Below are 17,468 nucleotides of genomic sequence, written 5' to 3'. Positions count from 1 at the left end.
CATTTAAAGAGAAAAATTAGGTGATTTTAAATTTCATGACAACAACACATCTCAAAAAAGTTGGGACAAGGCCATGTTTCCCACTGTGAGACATCCCCTTTTCTCTTTACAACAGTCTGTAAACGTCTGGGGACTGAGGAGACAAGTTGCTCAAGTTTAGGGATAGGAATGTTAACCCATTCTTGTCTAATGTAGGATTCTAGTTGCTCAGCTGTCTTAGGTCTTTTTTGTCGTATCTTCCGTTTTATGATGCGCCAAATGTTTTCTATGAGTGAAAGATCTGGACTGCAGGCTGGCCAGTTCAGTACCCGGACCCTTCTACTATGCAGCCATGATGCTGTAATTGATGCAGTATGTGGTTTGGCATTGTCATGTTGGAAAATGCAAGGTCTTCCCTGAAAGAGACGTCGTCTGGATGGGAGCACATGTTGCTCTAGAACCTGGATATACCTTTCAGCATTGATGGTGTCTTTCCAGATGTGTAAGCTGCGCATGCCACATGCACTAATGCAACCCCATACCATCAGAGATGCAGGCTTCTGAACTGAGCGCTGATAACAACTTGGGTCGTCCTTCTCCTCTTTAGTCCGAATGACACGGCGTCCCTGATTTCCATAAAGACCTTCAAATTTTGATTCGTCTGACCACAGAACAGTTTTCCACTTTGCCACAGTCCATTTTAAATGAGCCTTGGCCCAGAGAAGACGTCTGCGCTTCTGGATCATGTTTAGATACGGCTTCTTCTTTGAACTATAGAGTTTTAGCTGGCGACGGCGGATGGCACGGTGAATTGTGTTCACAGATAATGTTCTCTGGAAATATTCCTGAGCCCATTTTGTGATTTCCAATACAGAAGCATGCCTGTATGTGATGCAGTGCCGTCTAAGGGCCCGAAGATCACGGGCACCCAGTATGGTTTTCCGGCCTTGACCCTTACGCACAGAGATTCTTCCAGATTCTCTGAATCTTTTGATGATATTATGCACTGTAGATGATGATATGTTCAAACTCTTTGCAATTTTACACTGTTGAACTCCTTTCTGATATTGCTCCACTATTTGTCGGTGCAGAATTAGGGGGATTGGTGATCCTCTTCCCATCTTTACTTCTGAGAGCCGCTGCCACTCCAAGATGCTCTTTTTATACCTAGTCATGTTAATGACCGATTGCCAATTGACCTAATGAGTTGCAATTTGGTCCTCCAGCTGTTCCTTTTTTTGTACCTTTAACTTTTCCAGCCTCTTATTGCCCCGTCCCAACTTTTTTGAGATGTGTTGCTGTCATGAAATTTCAAATGAGCCAATATTTGGCATGAAATTTCAAAATGTCTCACTTTCGACATTTGATATGTTGTGTATGTTCTATTGTGAATACAATATCAGTTTTTGAGATTTGTAAATTATTGCATTCTGTTTTTATTTACAATTTGTACTTTGTCCCAATTTTTTTGGAATTGGGGCTGTTAAGATTGGTGTTAGGTTTAGGTGCAGCATTAATTAACTGCAATAATAATTATGTCAATGGAAGGTCCTCACAAGGATAGTGAGATAAACGTGTGTGTGTGTGTGTGTGTGTGTGTGTGTGTGTGTGTGTGTGTGTGTGTGTGTGTGCATGCGCGCGCATCCCGTTTCCTCATTTCCACTGAACAACAAGTGAGTGGCAATCATTTTTCTAGTCATCAAGCTATTCAGTAAACCCTCATGTCCTCATGCCCTCCTGGAAGGGCTGGGGTCATCCTGAAAGAGACCATTCCCATCAGGAAAGAAATGTTCTATCATAGGATAAAGGCGATCAATCAGAAGAACTTCGTATTGATTTGCAGGAGGAAATATAGACTTGAACGATGCCAGCAAATTGCCTCCCACCACATAACATTGCTACAAATTTTTCCTTTAAAAGCCAAGCGAATAATTCAGAATGTGACATGCTGACACCGCATCAACTTGGGTCACCCAAGAGAAGAGAGGCTGGCATGCACAATTAGCCTTCCCAAATGAGCCTTATACTGAAGCCATTCACCATCTCACACCGGCTCAACAGATTTAATGGTTTATCTTCGAAAAGCAGCCAACAAGGAATTATGTTGCCATTAACTCTAAGTATGTGGGATTCTTCTTGGCTTGTAGTTCATCTTAAAATGCCTGCAGCGTGGAATCTAACAGACTCTTAAACGATGTTTAAAAACGCTGAGCCAAGGAGCAGTACAGGGAACCGGATTCACATCAGGAATTACAGCCCATTACTGGCATGTGTTGCTGAAAAGCTTTAATACATTCTTTCATCCCCCCTGAACAGTACATTGTAATGAATCTTACTGACAAACGGGAATGCTCTACCACGTATATTACTTTTAAAGCTGTCACGGTGTTCATAGTCATATTGATTCATGTTCATTTTTTTTTTATAACAGAAAGTTTTCTAGGTGACTCTTAAACATGTACAGGACAATTTATCTTCGAAAGATTATAACAAAACATGATTTTCTTAGCACAAAAGGTCAGAGATAAGGACTGTCCTTACCATGACAGGTGCGGTCCTGCACATGGAAGCCATGAGGACATTGATTGAGGCATTGTCCATTGTAGAGGACACTGGTTTGAAGGCAGGAAGTACAACTGTGGGCATTTCCTGCTGTGCAGCGTGAACACGACTTGTAGCATTCTAAAAGGAAAACAAGTTTCTTGTTAAAAAAAAAAAAATCTTAAACATGGAGAAAAAGCGGTTTTATAGCATGAAGGTTCCGCTCAAACAGTATAAACATTTCAGTATCAAACAGAGATTATAACTAAACTCTCACACTGGATACAAACCATTTAGAGTCGAGTGCAAAAGTTTGCATATCCTTACGCCAAGCTTAATAAGAGATTTAATTTAAAGCAACACAAACTACTGTGCTCAGTTTCACAAATGTTCTTTCATGATTACAAGCTGGTCAAACAAAAATAAAAAAGAACATGAAAATGTACAGAGCCAGTTATTGTTGATTATTTTCCAATAGTAGCACTTCACATAGTGTCTTATTCCTTTTACAACTTTTAATTGATTAATGAATGTCAATTTCAACATCTTAACCAATCTGGGGTGGGTTTCCCAAAAGCCTCTTAATGCTAAGAGCATCTTAACTAGGAGAGAGAGTGTTCATTGTGATGCTCACTCTACCATTTAACTAGAAAAGCACTCGGAGAGCACAGACCTCCGCCAAGAATCCTTTAAAAAAATTCCGGGATCCAGACGGTGATCTGGATCACCGACAAAATTTAATGGATTGTTACTTGTGCCCAGTCACACCTCTGGAAAAAAATTTCAGAGCAATCCGTTCATAACTTTTTCCGTAATATTGCTAACAGACAAACCAACCAACCAACAAACAAACCAACGCTACCAAAAACATAACCTCCTTGGTGGAGGTAACGATGATCTTTGTGCTACGATGCTTTTGAGAAACCCACTCCTGTGCTGTGGTATAAATTTTCCTCTCATAACTTGCATGCTCAGCCTTTATAACGGTCTCTAGTCTCTTTGTGTATCCAGATTCTACACAGACAAACGCATACCTTCTTCAAATCAGGTCTGAAAAGAGAAAGTGCCATGGCAAAATGTAGTTTCTGTTCATTCATCCACTACACGATGCCCTTTTGAATTTTAAGATCTTGAAATTTTATTTAACAAGAACAAGAAGCCTTTATTTAAAATCACACATACACTCAAACCAGGGCCTTACATTAACTTTTTTGCTCACCGGCCACTGTGGCTAGTGGTTTTCCCGAGCCACTAGCCATTCAGCCTTTTCACTAGCCACAATTTTGTTGCCAGGAAATCGCATTTTTTTCTTCACCATGATACGTTAAAGTTCGGAAGATCTAGATTTAATTATGAATGGCAGCGTATAATGTAGCACTCAAGTATTCAGTGCTGTTAAGGTAGCTCCCTATACGAAAACATGCAACCAATTCAGACAAAAATATAAACAGAGTATTATGTTTATTGAACTCAAATTCAAGCCCCTTACAATATGAAATATCATATAATATGAAAAATAACATTCAGTACAACTGAACTGATTCAAATATTAAAAGTCCAATTCAAAACATTTATCACTGAAAAACATTTGATGTTTTGATATGCAAGTATTATGCGTATTATCAAGTATTATTATGTATATTATGTACACTACCGTTCAAAAGTTTGGGGTCACCCAGACAATTTTGTGTTTTCCATGAAAAATCACTCTTATTTACCACCATAAGTTGTAAAATGAATAGAAAATATAGTCAAGACATTTTTCTGGCCATTTTGAGCATTTAATCGACCCCACAAATGTGATGCTCCAGAAACTCAATCTGCTCAAAGGAAGGTCAGTTTTATAGATTCTCTAAAGAGCTAAACTGTTTTCAGCTGTGCTAACATGATTGTACAAGGGTTTTCTAATCACCCATTAGCCTTCTGAAGCAATGAGCAAACACATTGTACCATTAGAACACTGGAGTGAGAGTTGCTGGAAATGGGCCTCTATACACCTATGGAGATATTGCACCAAAAACCAGACATTTGCAGCTAGAATAGTCATTTACCACATTAGCAATGTATAGAGTGTATTTCTGATTAGTTTAAAGTGATCTTCATTGAAAAGAACAGTGCTTTTCTTTCAAAAATAAGGACATTTCAAAGTGACCCCAAACTTTTGAACGGTAGTGTATTATCTATTAGTGTGTGTGTGTGTGTGTGTGTGTGTGTGTGTGTGTGTGTGTGTGTGTGTGTGTGTGTGTGTGTGTGAACATGTGTAGAGAGAGACATTAAATGTCCTCATTACATTCATCATCAGATGAGTCTGAATGGTCCATGAAAAATGGTCTTCGTGACCTGAGGCTTCCAGCAGGCCATAAGTTGATAGCTGGGGCGGGATCAACTTCTTTCCAATCACGTGAACGTTTCTAAACAGCAGCTCCATCCTCTCCAGCTCAGCCGACTTCATGACAGCCAGGGACTTGAAAGCAATGCTGTCCTGTAGTGAACCAGCTGTCTTCGCCTGTTTTGATGTTATAGTACCTATGTGTGCATTTGACTTTTCATGGTCCTTTATAGTTTCGAGTTTAAAATTGCTGGTGCCTGTCTTTGCCAGACTTTCTACAGTCTTCGCAGTACATGGTATTTTCGGTTTTGCTATGAACTAGCCGATCTCACCCAAACTTCCATTTGTCATTGAACTGTCTTATCTTCCTATTAGCGTCTTGTTCATCTCCATGGCTGTAGCCAGCTACGAGGCCACCGAGGTCCGGACCTTGGTCATTTTTAAGAGCTGAAAATACATTTGTATGCTAAATATTGAACTGGATAAAAAAAATAAAGAATAACATTAAAACGTCTCCATAAAAAGTGCATTGTTAATTATATTAAATGTTGATTCTGTCTTCTGTGTCTGTTTCGTGTGCGTGGCTCTGAGACCAAGAACACAAAAGCGAATGAGTGCGTGACTCAGGGGAGGAACGCAGTGCAGCAGACACGGTTTTTTTCATGGTAACCATCAGCGCACTTTCATGAAGCTGTTAAATTTACATTTTTGAAGCAGCGCAGTTATAGCCTGCCTTGTTTGTGATTTTAAAAATAAATCATTCGATAAGCCAAAAACAATAGAGTGGAAAGTTTCAACTTGTGTTTGCCTTGGATAACTTTGCCTAAAACATAATGGTGTATACTGATTTTTTTCACAAAATTTATTTATTTATTTATTTTTGTGTAGGTGTAAGGGATGCCAGATTGTTAATGTATCTTAGTTCCATAGGCTACATGGTTAAGGTATCTTTTGTCCTCATTGCTTGGGCCAGATCAAACCATTAAACAAGCTTAAATTATTCTTATTCTTGCCACATACATGATTTTTTTTTTCAAAACTGATGACATTCAAGCCCTGTGGTGACCTGGCGACTTGTCCAGGGTGTACCCCGCTTTTCGCCCGTAGTCAGCTGGGATAGGCTCCAGCTCGCCTGCGACCCTGTAGAACAGGATAAAGAGGCTAGAGATAATGAGATGAAATGAGATGATATTCAGTTCAAACACCATTAAAAGTAATTTCAGGAACAGATCTCTTGCGTGGTGTGTAATTCACCCCTCTCATTTAAATTTGTCGAACATTTTTCGGTGTGCGCTTTGCGCATCACGGACCTCTGTGATTTTAAAATGCTGCTCCGGCCCTGCTCATCTCTGCCCCTTTTTCCCTGAGCAGTAGGGTTTGAAACTCCAGCTATATGCCGCCACATAGTGTGCTTGTCAGTCGTCAGCAACTTTGTTGCTTCGTTCATTAACCGCAGGTTACCGTATCACTGATTTTATCTGAGCCGTTAACGAACGTTCTAAACAATCTAACATGTTGTCAGGATGTTTATGCAGGTGCTCATGGGAGTTGTAGGCGCATAATATTACATTGCAATGCGTTTATTATATCAGATGCCTTCAGAGGAAACTACAATTAAAATATATTGTCATACCACAGAATAAACCACCCGCCAAAGTGGCTAGTGGGACTAAAGTCATTACCCGCCAAAGCCGAATTTTACCCGCATTTGGCGGGTGGGCGGGTGCTAATGTAAAGTCCTGACTCAAACACAAACTTAAGCACACAGTGAAATTTAACCTCTCCATTTAACCCATCTGAAGCAGTGAACACACACACACACACACACAAGTGAGCAATGAGCACACACGCATACCCAGAGCAGTGGGCAGCTATGTTAGAGTGCCCGGGGAGCAGTTGGGTGTTAGGTGCCTTGCTCAAAGGCACTTCAACCCAACCTTCAGGCCATGGCTGCCTCATGTTAACCTAACCGCATGTCTTTATTTGTAAATAAACTGTAAAATAGTCTTTTTTCCCCACCCAGAAACCATGAAGAATGCAGACTTTTGCATTCAAACACAAATATGTGAAACAGGAGGTGCTAAGCCTGGCCCATGCCCATTACTGACGATACATCATACCATTATATAAAGGCCATTCGAGAACAAGCCCTAGCTCCTTTTGGAAAAGTGCTGGAGGGTGAACATGAGATAGATAAAGACAAAGGCTTTGACTCAAAACGCAAACACACATGCTGCATCTTGTCACTGATAAACACATATCTTCTTATAATATGGGCGCTTCTGATTGAACAGTCTGTTAAGGTAGCTAAATACTCAAAGAAAAACCTTTCGGCTTTTCCAAGCAAAAATGTCACATTTTCTATTCAGCCCTCTCTCTCGCTCTCACACACATACACACACACCCTTTCACTATGGCGTCACACATACAGTAACCTACTTTGGGATATTATCCAACCATTGCAGCTCCTACTGTCAACCAGCAGAAAGACTCTATCTATAACTGTAATTGAGTTTATGCCCCCAAGAAGAACAGTGAGCATGTTAAATACCAGCTGTTGTCAAATTGTGTTCTTCAGACTGAGGCTACAATGATGTATATCGAACAACTTCCGAGCACACTTCTGATTAATTTCTCAGCTGTGGATTACATGTTGATCATTCGACATTTTCAGGACATTTGAACTACTGAAACATGATTAAAACAAAGCCGGAGAAAAAAATTTAATAGATATTTTGATCAATGAGGTGTCAGGAAATGGAGTTCTTTAACTCATAACTGATTTAGAATAGAATAGAATAGAGGGCGGCACGGTGGTGTAGTGGTTAGCGCTGTCGCCTCACCATCGAAAAAGTATCCTATATGTATAATAATTCCTGATATTTCACTACGATGAGGTCACTCTCAGTGTTTTCCTGCTGACTGGACGCGTGTTATCAAAATGGCGAAGCTGTTCAAACTTAAAACGCTTTTGATTAACTTGCATATTTTTTTGTGGATGTGTCTATATAATAAAAGGAACATTACACAGTGGTACGGCGATATGTATCTTAAAGTGATGAACATATTCACAAGTGAGCGACGTGAACAAGTGAAATATTTTTCAACACGAGAAGATAAACTTCATATCTTCAAGCCAGGGGCGGCACGGTGGTGTAGTGGTTAGCGCTGTCGCCTCACACCAAGAAGGTCCAGGTTCGAGCCCCGTGGCCGGCGAGGGCCTTTCTGTGTGGAGTTTGCATGTTCTCCCCGTGTCCGCGTGGGTTTCCTCCGGGTGCTCCGGTTTCCCCCACAGTCCAAAGACATGCAGGTTAGGTTAACTGGTGACTCTAAATTGACCGTAGGTGTGAATGGTTGTCTGTGTCTATGTGTCAGCCCTGTGATGACCTGGCGACTTGTCCAGGGTGTACCCCACCTTTCGCCCGTAGTCAGCTGGGATAGGCTCCAGCTTGCCTGTGACCCTGTAGAAGGATAAAGCGGCTAGAGATAATGAGATGAAATCTTCAAGCCAACACGCAATGTTCTTTTTATTATATAGACACATTCACAAACAAAGAACCAATTTTATCAAAACAATTCATTGATTTCCTTGAGAGTGAAGATATTGGGAGCATCGTGGCTCAGGTGGATAAGGCGCCATACCATAAATCCAGGGACCTGGGTTCGATTCCGGCCCGAGGTCATTTCCCGATCCATCCCCGTCTCTCTCTCTCCCGCTCATTTCCTGTCTCTACACTGTCCTATCCAATAAAGGTGCAAAAAGCCCAAAAAAATATCTTAAAAAAAAAAAAAAAAAAAAGAGTGAAGATATTAAAAAATGCGTCATGGTTGTAGTTCTCCATGTCTCGGATGTAGCTCGTATGAAAAACACGAGTGGTGTACATATGTACGCCACTCATGTTTTTCATACGAACTACATCTGGGACATGGAGAACTACAACAGGGACACACACACACACACACCAGACTGGCAGCTGAACTGTAAAATGAAAGGGATTTATCCACTGAAACTTCCTCACACTGACATCTGAACTGCTAGCACACACACACACACACACACACAAATGTGCACATATAAACGTACCCCTATAGCCAGCCGGTAGCCTGGAGTAAGCTGAAGATTTGTCTGAACATGCAAGCTTAGCACAATGGGTGCTATTGATGTCAAGGGGACATATCACCATTGGGTTAAGGAGGACCCTGACAGTGGACTCATTGATGGTAGCCCAGAGCTGAATTTCCACAGCCTACAATATCACCGTTGATGTGCAGTGGAGTGTGCTAAAGCCTCATACATCAAACATATTGGTTAAGATTGTAGGCAGGGAATTCATTTCAGGATATCCAAGTCACTGTAAATCGGAAGAATTAAGAAAAAAGAATGCTGCATCTTTATATGCTACATGCATCCATTTATGCAATCATCAGGTGTTTCATGACCAGAATCCCAAACATCAATTGAGTCTTAGTGCTAGCTTTCTCATGAATTACAATGACATGTCGGTGAGCAGTGAATTCCAGACCCTTTATTTCTGATGAAGGTGTATAGGTCTGTGAGAGAGAACCTGTACCACTCAGGTTTCTAGAACATTAAAACCTATCCTGGAAGTCTATGTGATGCAAAAATACCCTGGGGCAAACCATTTCTCCATGATGAATCCGACAACGAACCTGAAACAAATATTTCAAACAATAAAAAGGATCAGTGATAGAAAAGGTGGGTGTGGGCTTCCATATAGTAAGTAGGAGAAGCAAGGTCTGCCTTTTTGAGTGGCTACCCATCCAATTTGGAGATTTTCTGAATGGCAATATTGGCCTTGAGCTGGCAGATATATGATGCTGCACTTTGGATTGATTTGAAGTGGAGAGGTTTTATTGGTGCTATAGGTAATGTTTTCAACTGTTTCTTGGTTCACATCATTTTAAAGATTAGAAAAACTGTTATTCACACTGTTGCTTGGCAACAGATCTGGGTCGTTTATTCAATTTAAGCTTCTGTTTACATTTTTCTGGCCTTGAAATTAGCTCTGCTCCCAGCTGGAACAGGTCTGCTTAAAAGGCAATTTCTAAGGTGTAAGCAGTTTCAACAAAGATAGTGAAGTAGGTTGGGTTTGGGAGGAGGGCTTGTCAATGGCAATTTGCCTCATAGGCAGCAGAGGGATCTACAAATTAAAACCTGGGATGGAATCAGCCTGGTGGAACGCCCTTTAACTCCTTTGGTCTTCCAGTGATACCCATTCTTAGGGAGAGTAGCAATAATGCTCAGTTTCATCCAAGAAGCACAATCTTTGAGAAAATGCATCTATTTACCAACCTAAATTCTAAAGTTTGTCCATTTACCCTTAAATTCTATGTCGAACCATACAACTACAAGTTTCCAAGCAGAACCCCACTGTAAAGCTAGAAATGTTACCCACTTAAAGAACCCTTGAGGTATTGTACCTAACTATGGACCAAGCTTCAAAACTTCCATCCATCCATCCATCATCTGTAGCCACTTATCCTGTTCTATAGGGTCACAGGCAAGCTGGAGCCTATCCCAGCTGACTAAGGGCAAGAGGCAGGGTACACCATGGACAAGTTGCCAGGTCATCGCAGGGCTGACACAAACACAGACAACCATTCACACTCACATTCACACCTATGGTCAATTTAGAGCCACCAATTAGCCTAACCTGCATGCCTTTGGACTGTGGGGGAAACCGTAGCACCTGGAGGAAACCGTAGCACCTGGAGGAAACCCACGCGGACAGTATGCAAACTCCACACAGAAAGGCCCTCATCGGCCACTGGGCTCGAACCCAGGACCTTCTTGCTGTGAGGCGACAGTGCTAACCACTACACCACCGTGGCACCTGCTTCAAAACTTTTCTTCTTAAATCTCTTTAGTTCTGAATTTCTTCCAGTAACATCCTGGATCCCAGCCTCACTCAGTGCGTTTACATGCACATAGAGAAAATCGAATTTCTGCTGTAGCTCGACTGAAATCGAAGTTCTAAATGCCATGGAAACACCTTAGCTCGTCTGAAATCGAACCGAACTGGATTTCTAGTAATCGAGCTACGCGACCTAGATTACGCAATTGTAGCCGAGCTACTTAGTGCATGTAAACCCTATCGAGCTACGTAGTCGAGCTACTTACTTCAGCACTGCCCCTTCCGGAAGTGACGAGTGACGAGACCACAAGTGGGAAACACAACAGCCTCGGTCGGCATGACAACAGTAGTAGTAGCAAGCAGCAGAAGAGAACACGGAACTGATAACTTTGTGAACACGGAACTGATAACTTTGTTTATACTCTTGAATAGCTCTTCTTCATGACGACAACCGGAAGTGTACCAACACGATGGGGAGTGTAGCGCCACCTGTGGCTCAGGTGCACAATGTACCACACACAATAGCTCGATTTCCTTGTGTGCATGTAGGATTGGATTTCTCTGGCACCCTTGCTGGGACCCTTTGCTCGATTACCGACAGTAGCTCGATTTGGATGTGCATGTAAACGCATTGACTGGGAACTTATTATAGATTAGGAACAATCCTGAATGGCCTGCTCTTTCCTTGTAATAGCTGGACTTACACATGGTGAGCGGCCCGCTCTTCCCTTGTAATAGCTGGACTTGCACATGGTGAGTGGCCCGCTCTTCCCTTGTAATAGCTGGACTTACACATGGTGAGCGGCCCGCTCATACCCTTGTGCTCATCCCCCTTTCAGTGACCTTTGGATAGACCAAGCTACTAATCACCATCTTTACGCCCGTCTTTACGCCTCATCACCACCATTTACCTCGCATCATAACCTTCACCTACTCTAAACTCTTGGACCAATTGATTCTAATATTTATAGTCCCAGTATTTCATTGTATGCTTTCCATTCCCATTTGAATTTCAGAGCCATTAATTTCTCTGTTCAGATATTTCCGTGAACCACCTATAGGCTGTTTTGCTGTATGCAGGTTTCTAGCCTACGGAGACCTGTTTTGAACTATGGTTCTCCAGCATGTGCATCCTATCACCTTAGGTGATTAGTTACAAAGTGGAACACAGATTGTCGTTTTCCCTTATGGCTCGAGTTGTGGGTTTCATATATCAACTTCAAACTTTTTTCCCCTCTCAGGAAGCCAACTACAATTAATTACATTTCAACTTCATCTAAAAACCAGAACAATACAAAAGTAGTGCCTATTTATCAATAGTTTTTTTTTTTCTCCAGCTGGTCTCAACACTATGTCCGTCCAGAGAGACCGTATCTTTAGAGTAGTAGATTCAAAAGCCTCAGAAAAGGGTTTTGGCGAAGCAAGTCAGCTTGAATTATGCTTTGCTACATGAGATATAACATTTAACCAAACAGCAATACTAATAATTTGCTTTATTTTATCATATTAGAGCTTTTGTTGAATTTGTTCTATCTGTTGAACTGAATTTCACAAAATGTTAACCCCTTGGCTGCCACCCATAATTAATTGTAATGTGCCGGGCATATCGGACAAAAATAGGTCAAAATTGGGATATTTTGATCATCTTTCTCTAACTTGTTCAGAACTTTATATTTTTAATAGTTGTATAGAAAAAAAAATCACAAAAAACACTGTTGTAGAGTAAAAATAACTTGAGTAATCAAAAACAACTTCAAAAACATCCAAAAAAACCCCAAGACAACAGGTCTTGTCAATGAGAACCTGTCCATAAACATGAATTACTAGTACTTGAAAACACTGTACACCAAGGGTCCATGTATTCCAAGTAACTGGGTACCATTTTTATGATTGTCTTTGGTATGACCCGACCATGAATAGAACTCGCGATCTCCCGATCGAGAGGCAAACACGCTAACCACTAGGCCAACTCACGGTAATGTGCCACTGTGAAGTAAAAGTAATGTGCCATGTAAGGTACATAAAAAGAGGTGTTTATGACAAGTAGCATACGTCATAAGGCACAGTGGTAAAAGATTTCATGACGTACGTGACTCGTCCAAGGGCACTGAAGGGGGTTCATGTGGCTAATATAGCAATGACCTCTGTTAACTATCTGTGTGGTTTTACCGGTCTTTTCAAAAGGAGTAATTCCAGCATCCTTGTGAGAATCATATAAGAAATTAACGCCTTGGCTTGGTGTACTTGCCTCTGCAGATTAGATCTGAGTCAAGGTAGTGTTGTGACAGACAGGAAGATAAACACATGCCATAAGCTACATGTGCATTCGGAGGCTGGAGCACTTCCTCTGGCTTTACACACCGTACACAGTCTGAGGACTCGGGACCTACACAAGCCCGGCAAGATACATGACAACCTGCAGAGAAAAAGAGAGAGAGAGAGAGAGAGAGAGAGAGAGAGAGAGAGAGAGCGCAAGTCATAGAGGGAATGATGGATGAGGAGAATAGAAGGAAAAAAGGAAAAGGAAGAAGGATGAAGAAATATGGTTGGAGGAGGAAGTGAAAGTGAGAAAGAACGTAGAAGAGAAGGTGAATAAAATGGATTGGTTGGCTGTATAAGTACAGCTTCTGTGACACACATCTCTGCATCCTTGGCTCTTGATCTCCGGCTTAGCTCTCAGCTGGGCTACTAATGGCTGTTACTTTGAATTCAGTTCATACACAACCCTGTGGCGCAATAACTTGTTTTTATGTTTGCCATCTGCACTCTGCTTTAATCTCTGCTGAAACCGTTCACAAAGTATTCAATGTCATGACACTTTAAAAAGAAATGTCTGCATGACAAGTTTGACCTTGACGATGGAGCATTTAAACTTCATAACTTCCAACAAAGGATTACACAACATGTGTACTTTATTTCTCTCTCGTAGGTCCACAAGAAACATATTACTTCCATGCTTTTTAGCCAAGCTGAAGTCAATAATCTAAGTGTCAAGTTATTATTACTTATTGAAGATCACGTAGACGAGGGTAGAAACCGAGCTCTTACTGTAACAGCGTCCATCTCTGCTGAACAAACCCTCTCCACACAACTCCACGCACTCGCCGCGGTGCAGAAGGAGGGAGCTGGGGCATGTAACGCACTGGGACGCTGAGGGGCCGGAGCAGGACGTACACGAGCTGTGACACACTGAGCGACAGGACAAAACACAGGAAAAGGCCAAAAGGTCATATGATGATTAAATGTGGAAGAAATGAATTTTTACACATGCTTAATATGGCGTACAATAACAAACGTTGGTGTATCTGAGCAAGTTGATGTGCGAAGCTACATTTTGATGGAAATGTATCATTCTGTAATGGAGAAGTCCAAGTCTCCAGATATAATTAGAAATCTTATATTACTTTTCTAGATTTCTAGCTCAAGGTGAGCTGAAAAATGGAATAATATATCTGTGGACACCTGTGCGTTGAGAAAAAAAATCTATACATGTTGACGGGCTTTACAAGAATAACATATACAAACCATAGACTGTAGAAATAATGGACAAAGCCTCTGTGACATCACTCCTAGGATTTCTGAAGAGCAGGTCTGAAGCTCAAATAAAGCTATGGGCATCACCATCTTGGTAGCACCTGGCTCCACCTAACTCCTGGCTAGTCCATAAATGGAGAAAGGGGCGGGGATAGTGAAGCCTGGCTGTTGGAATAGTATGGCTGGAACGCGCCTACTAACCTCGAAGTTAACAAGCTAGCCATGCAAGCTAGCCAACAAGCTATCCTTGACTTGCAAGTGACGTCAAAGCAAAATAGAAACCCGGATGTCGTCCATGTTGGTGGATATACAAATGTGGGGTCAAGCGACATTCCATACAAAACATAGTCACGTTTGCGCAACTCTCTTTGTTTTTCCACCGCTTTAAGCGTTCTTTTAGCTATGCCAGATCTTTGTGCTGTATATGGTTGTGATCACAACAGTACTCGTGACCGTGGCACGTTCCGATTTTTTAGAATTCCGTCCGTGATTCGGAAAGAGGGCGAAGAAACGGAGACTTAGTACGGAAAGGAGACGAGCACGGCTGAACAATACCGGCAGGGCTGATCTAACAGAGGCTAAAACCAAAACAGCTTGTGTTTGCAGTGATCATTTTATCTCAGGTGAGATTCAAAAGCTCTCTCAATAATATAATGGAAGAATTTTATTTTGTATTGTTTGAATCTTCCTATAAAATGAGCGTTTTCTTCTCGTGGTTCACTTGGTCGTTATTATAATTTTATAATTATAAAATTAGAATTTTAGACTGGTCGACCTGAAATAAATTTAAATGTGATTTGTGAGCCATGAAGCTAGAGACTTGTCAAAATTTCACACTTCGTCTGTTGTTTACACATAGAAGTAAACTAAATGCAAAAGAAGCCCTAACTTACCCTTGCAAGTACAACTGCTTTGTCATTGTTGACTGGTTTAATTAATAAGGTATTTACTCATCCAGAGACAAAGAAGTTATCGGCTTCCATGGACTTCTAAGGCTACATCCACACGACAACGGCAACAAGATTTTATTTAAAAAAAAAATATCGCATCCACATGGGCAACAGATCAGTAAAATATCAGGTACATATGGCAACGCAACGCTTGCTGAAAACGATGCAATACATATGTCACACCTCTACGTGCGCTGTAAGACGGTCCTATCGGAGACACCAGAACAATCGAAGAAGTAGGACGCATGCGCATAAACCCCTTCTTCTACCCGGCGTGAAGCACTCACAGGAACAAGCACACAACAACAAGAGGAAGATGGCTGCGAGTACGCGAGGAAATCGTGCCTTCTGTGTGTACAAATTAGTTTTATTAGTGTGCATAGTTTTATATAACTTAATTTTCTTATTGTGTGTGAACATTTTGAAAAGCATTTTTATATAATTTATATAACTTTTTATATTGTGTGTGAACATTTTGAAAAGCAGTCTTATCCAATAAAAAAAGAAATTCAAGAAATGGTTCAGTTAATTGTTTATTTAAAAGAAAAGCTGTATACAAAAGTGAATGCAATGCAGCGGTTCATACAAAACAGCGAGAGTGCTGCTTGTTCTAGTCATGTGGTTGTGATGTCATCATAAACAAATCCGTTCTACTCATCCAGACGACTTCGCAACGGCGCCGTTGCCAGATTTTTCCACTCTGGAACCCGTTCTCGTTTTGGGGCACCCAAAACGCCGGTGCCGTGTGGACACCAGGCCGAAACGATAAACAATTTTATCAGATTCACCTGAATCCGTTGCCGTGTGGACAGCCTCTATGCCTTCATTTGAGATTTGTCGACCCAAAAAGTCTGCCAAACATGATATCGGGGTACTCGATGGTCGGTAGAAGCATCTTATCCTCAGACAAAAAACGACTTTTTAAAATAATATGGGTCAAAACCACACATATCTATCTTCTCTTTGTATTGAATCTTCGCTCGACCGTTCAAATCGTGGTAATAGTGAGAAAATTCAGCATTGTTTACAGACACGCTTTCAGTGGCTGCCATCCTAGTTGCTTTGTATATCCACCATCATGGCGGACGCTCATGACGTAGCACATTTTGGTCACGTGGTTGCAAGTCATCTATTGGCGAAACTAAAAGACGATGCTCCATAATATACAGACCATAACCTCAATGGCTGGTTTACATATGCAAAAAAAAAAATCACCACTGGACCTGTAACCGTCTGATAACATATTTGATCAAGGAGTGTTGTCTTTTAGGGTAGTATCTCACTGGGCTGAGACAGCCTGCGACTAGTTGGAGAGACAACAATTGCGATAAAATATGCGAATATCAATTTCGTGTGATTCCAAGTGAAAATTGTCGCTAATTTGCATATTTTATCGCAATTGTTGTGTCTCCAACTAGTCGCAGGCTGTCGCAGCCCAGTGAGATACTACCCATACACTCGCACTTCCTGTCTCACGGAAACTGACCTGAGAAGGGTTCGCGATGGCTTTGCGACGCCTTTGCGACTATTTTGAGGGAAATTTTGTCGGACGAATTTTTTGAACATGTTTAAAATTTCAGCGACAAAGGAGCGACACTTTGCGACTCATGCGAAGAAACTGAGAAGCCCCGCGAATTCGAATGTTTCAAGACACTTTTGAAACTCTCTCGCAAATAATGTTCGCAATTTGTCGCAAGCTGTCGCAGCCCAGTGAGATACTGGCTTTAGTCACTCAAGCTGTCAAATTACCAGTTTGAGCCTAATGTACTGAACAGGAGACCACGATAAACTTCATTGGCAGCGATTATATCAAAAATATTGAAAGGTGAGTGCAATATAATAAAGCAAATTGAAGCAACTTACAGGTGTAGTAGTGTGTAAAAGTTGTGTTTGCATGGAAAAGCTCTGAGACGAAAATAATCAAGGCTTCATGAATTATTTCCATAAATCCATCACCTGCGGTGAAGCAGCTAGCCAGCTAGCGGCTAACAAGATGACACAAACCCAGCTGTCACTCAAACTGACCCCGCCCCAGTTACGCATTAAATGTATGGCTCAAAATAATTTAAACTGCTGAATTATATAAAAATTCACTCCTGTATAGTTGTCATGAAGGGGCAGACTAGCTATAGAGACCGAAAGTGTTTTTTGTACCAGGCTGTAAACATGTTTTTTGGGGGTTTTTTTGCTGTAAAGTTGGACATTTTGACACTGGGTTCGATTGGAATGGACTCGCTTTTGGAACCAGCCTCAAGTGGC

General features: G+C 41.3%; 1 protein-coding gene across 2 annotated transcripts in view; it reads right to left on the bottom strand.

The window, feature by feature from the left end:
- The window catches only part of fras1 (Fraser extracellular matrix complex subunit 1), a 311,268-nt gene that overhangs the window by 153,494 nt on the left and 140,306 nt on the right, over positions 1-17,468 (bottom strand). For both annotated transcript variants that reach the window (XM_060907238.1, XM_060907239.1), the window contains 3 exons: positions 13,774-13,914; positions 12,974-13,141; positions 2,521-2,661 (listed from right to left, as the gene is read on the bottom strand). In XM_060907238.1, coding sequence (XP_060763221.1) covers positions 2,521-2,661; positions 12,974-13,141; positions 13,774-13,914 — 450 coding nt within the window. The remainder of the gene's footprint in view (positions 1-2,520; positions 2,662-12,973; positions 13,142-13,773; positions 13,915-17,468) is intronic.

This window comes from Neoarius graeffei, chromosome 24 (assembly GCF_027579695.1).
Source record: "Neoarius graeffei isolate fNeoGra1 chromosome 24, fNeoGra1.pri, whole genome shotgun sequence".
NCBI lineage: Eukaryota > Metazoa > Chordata > Actinopteri > Siluriformes > Ariidae > Neoarius > Neoarius graeffei.
The sequence above is the reverse complement of the archived record's forward strand: the minus strand, read 5'-3'. Positions and strand labels throughout refer to the sequence as shown.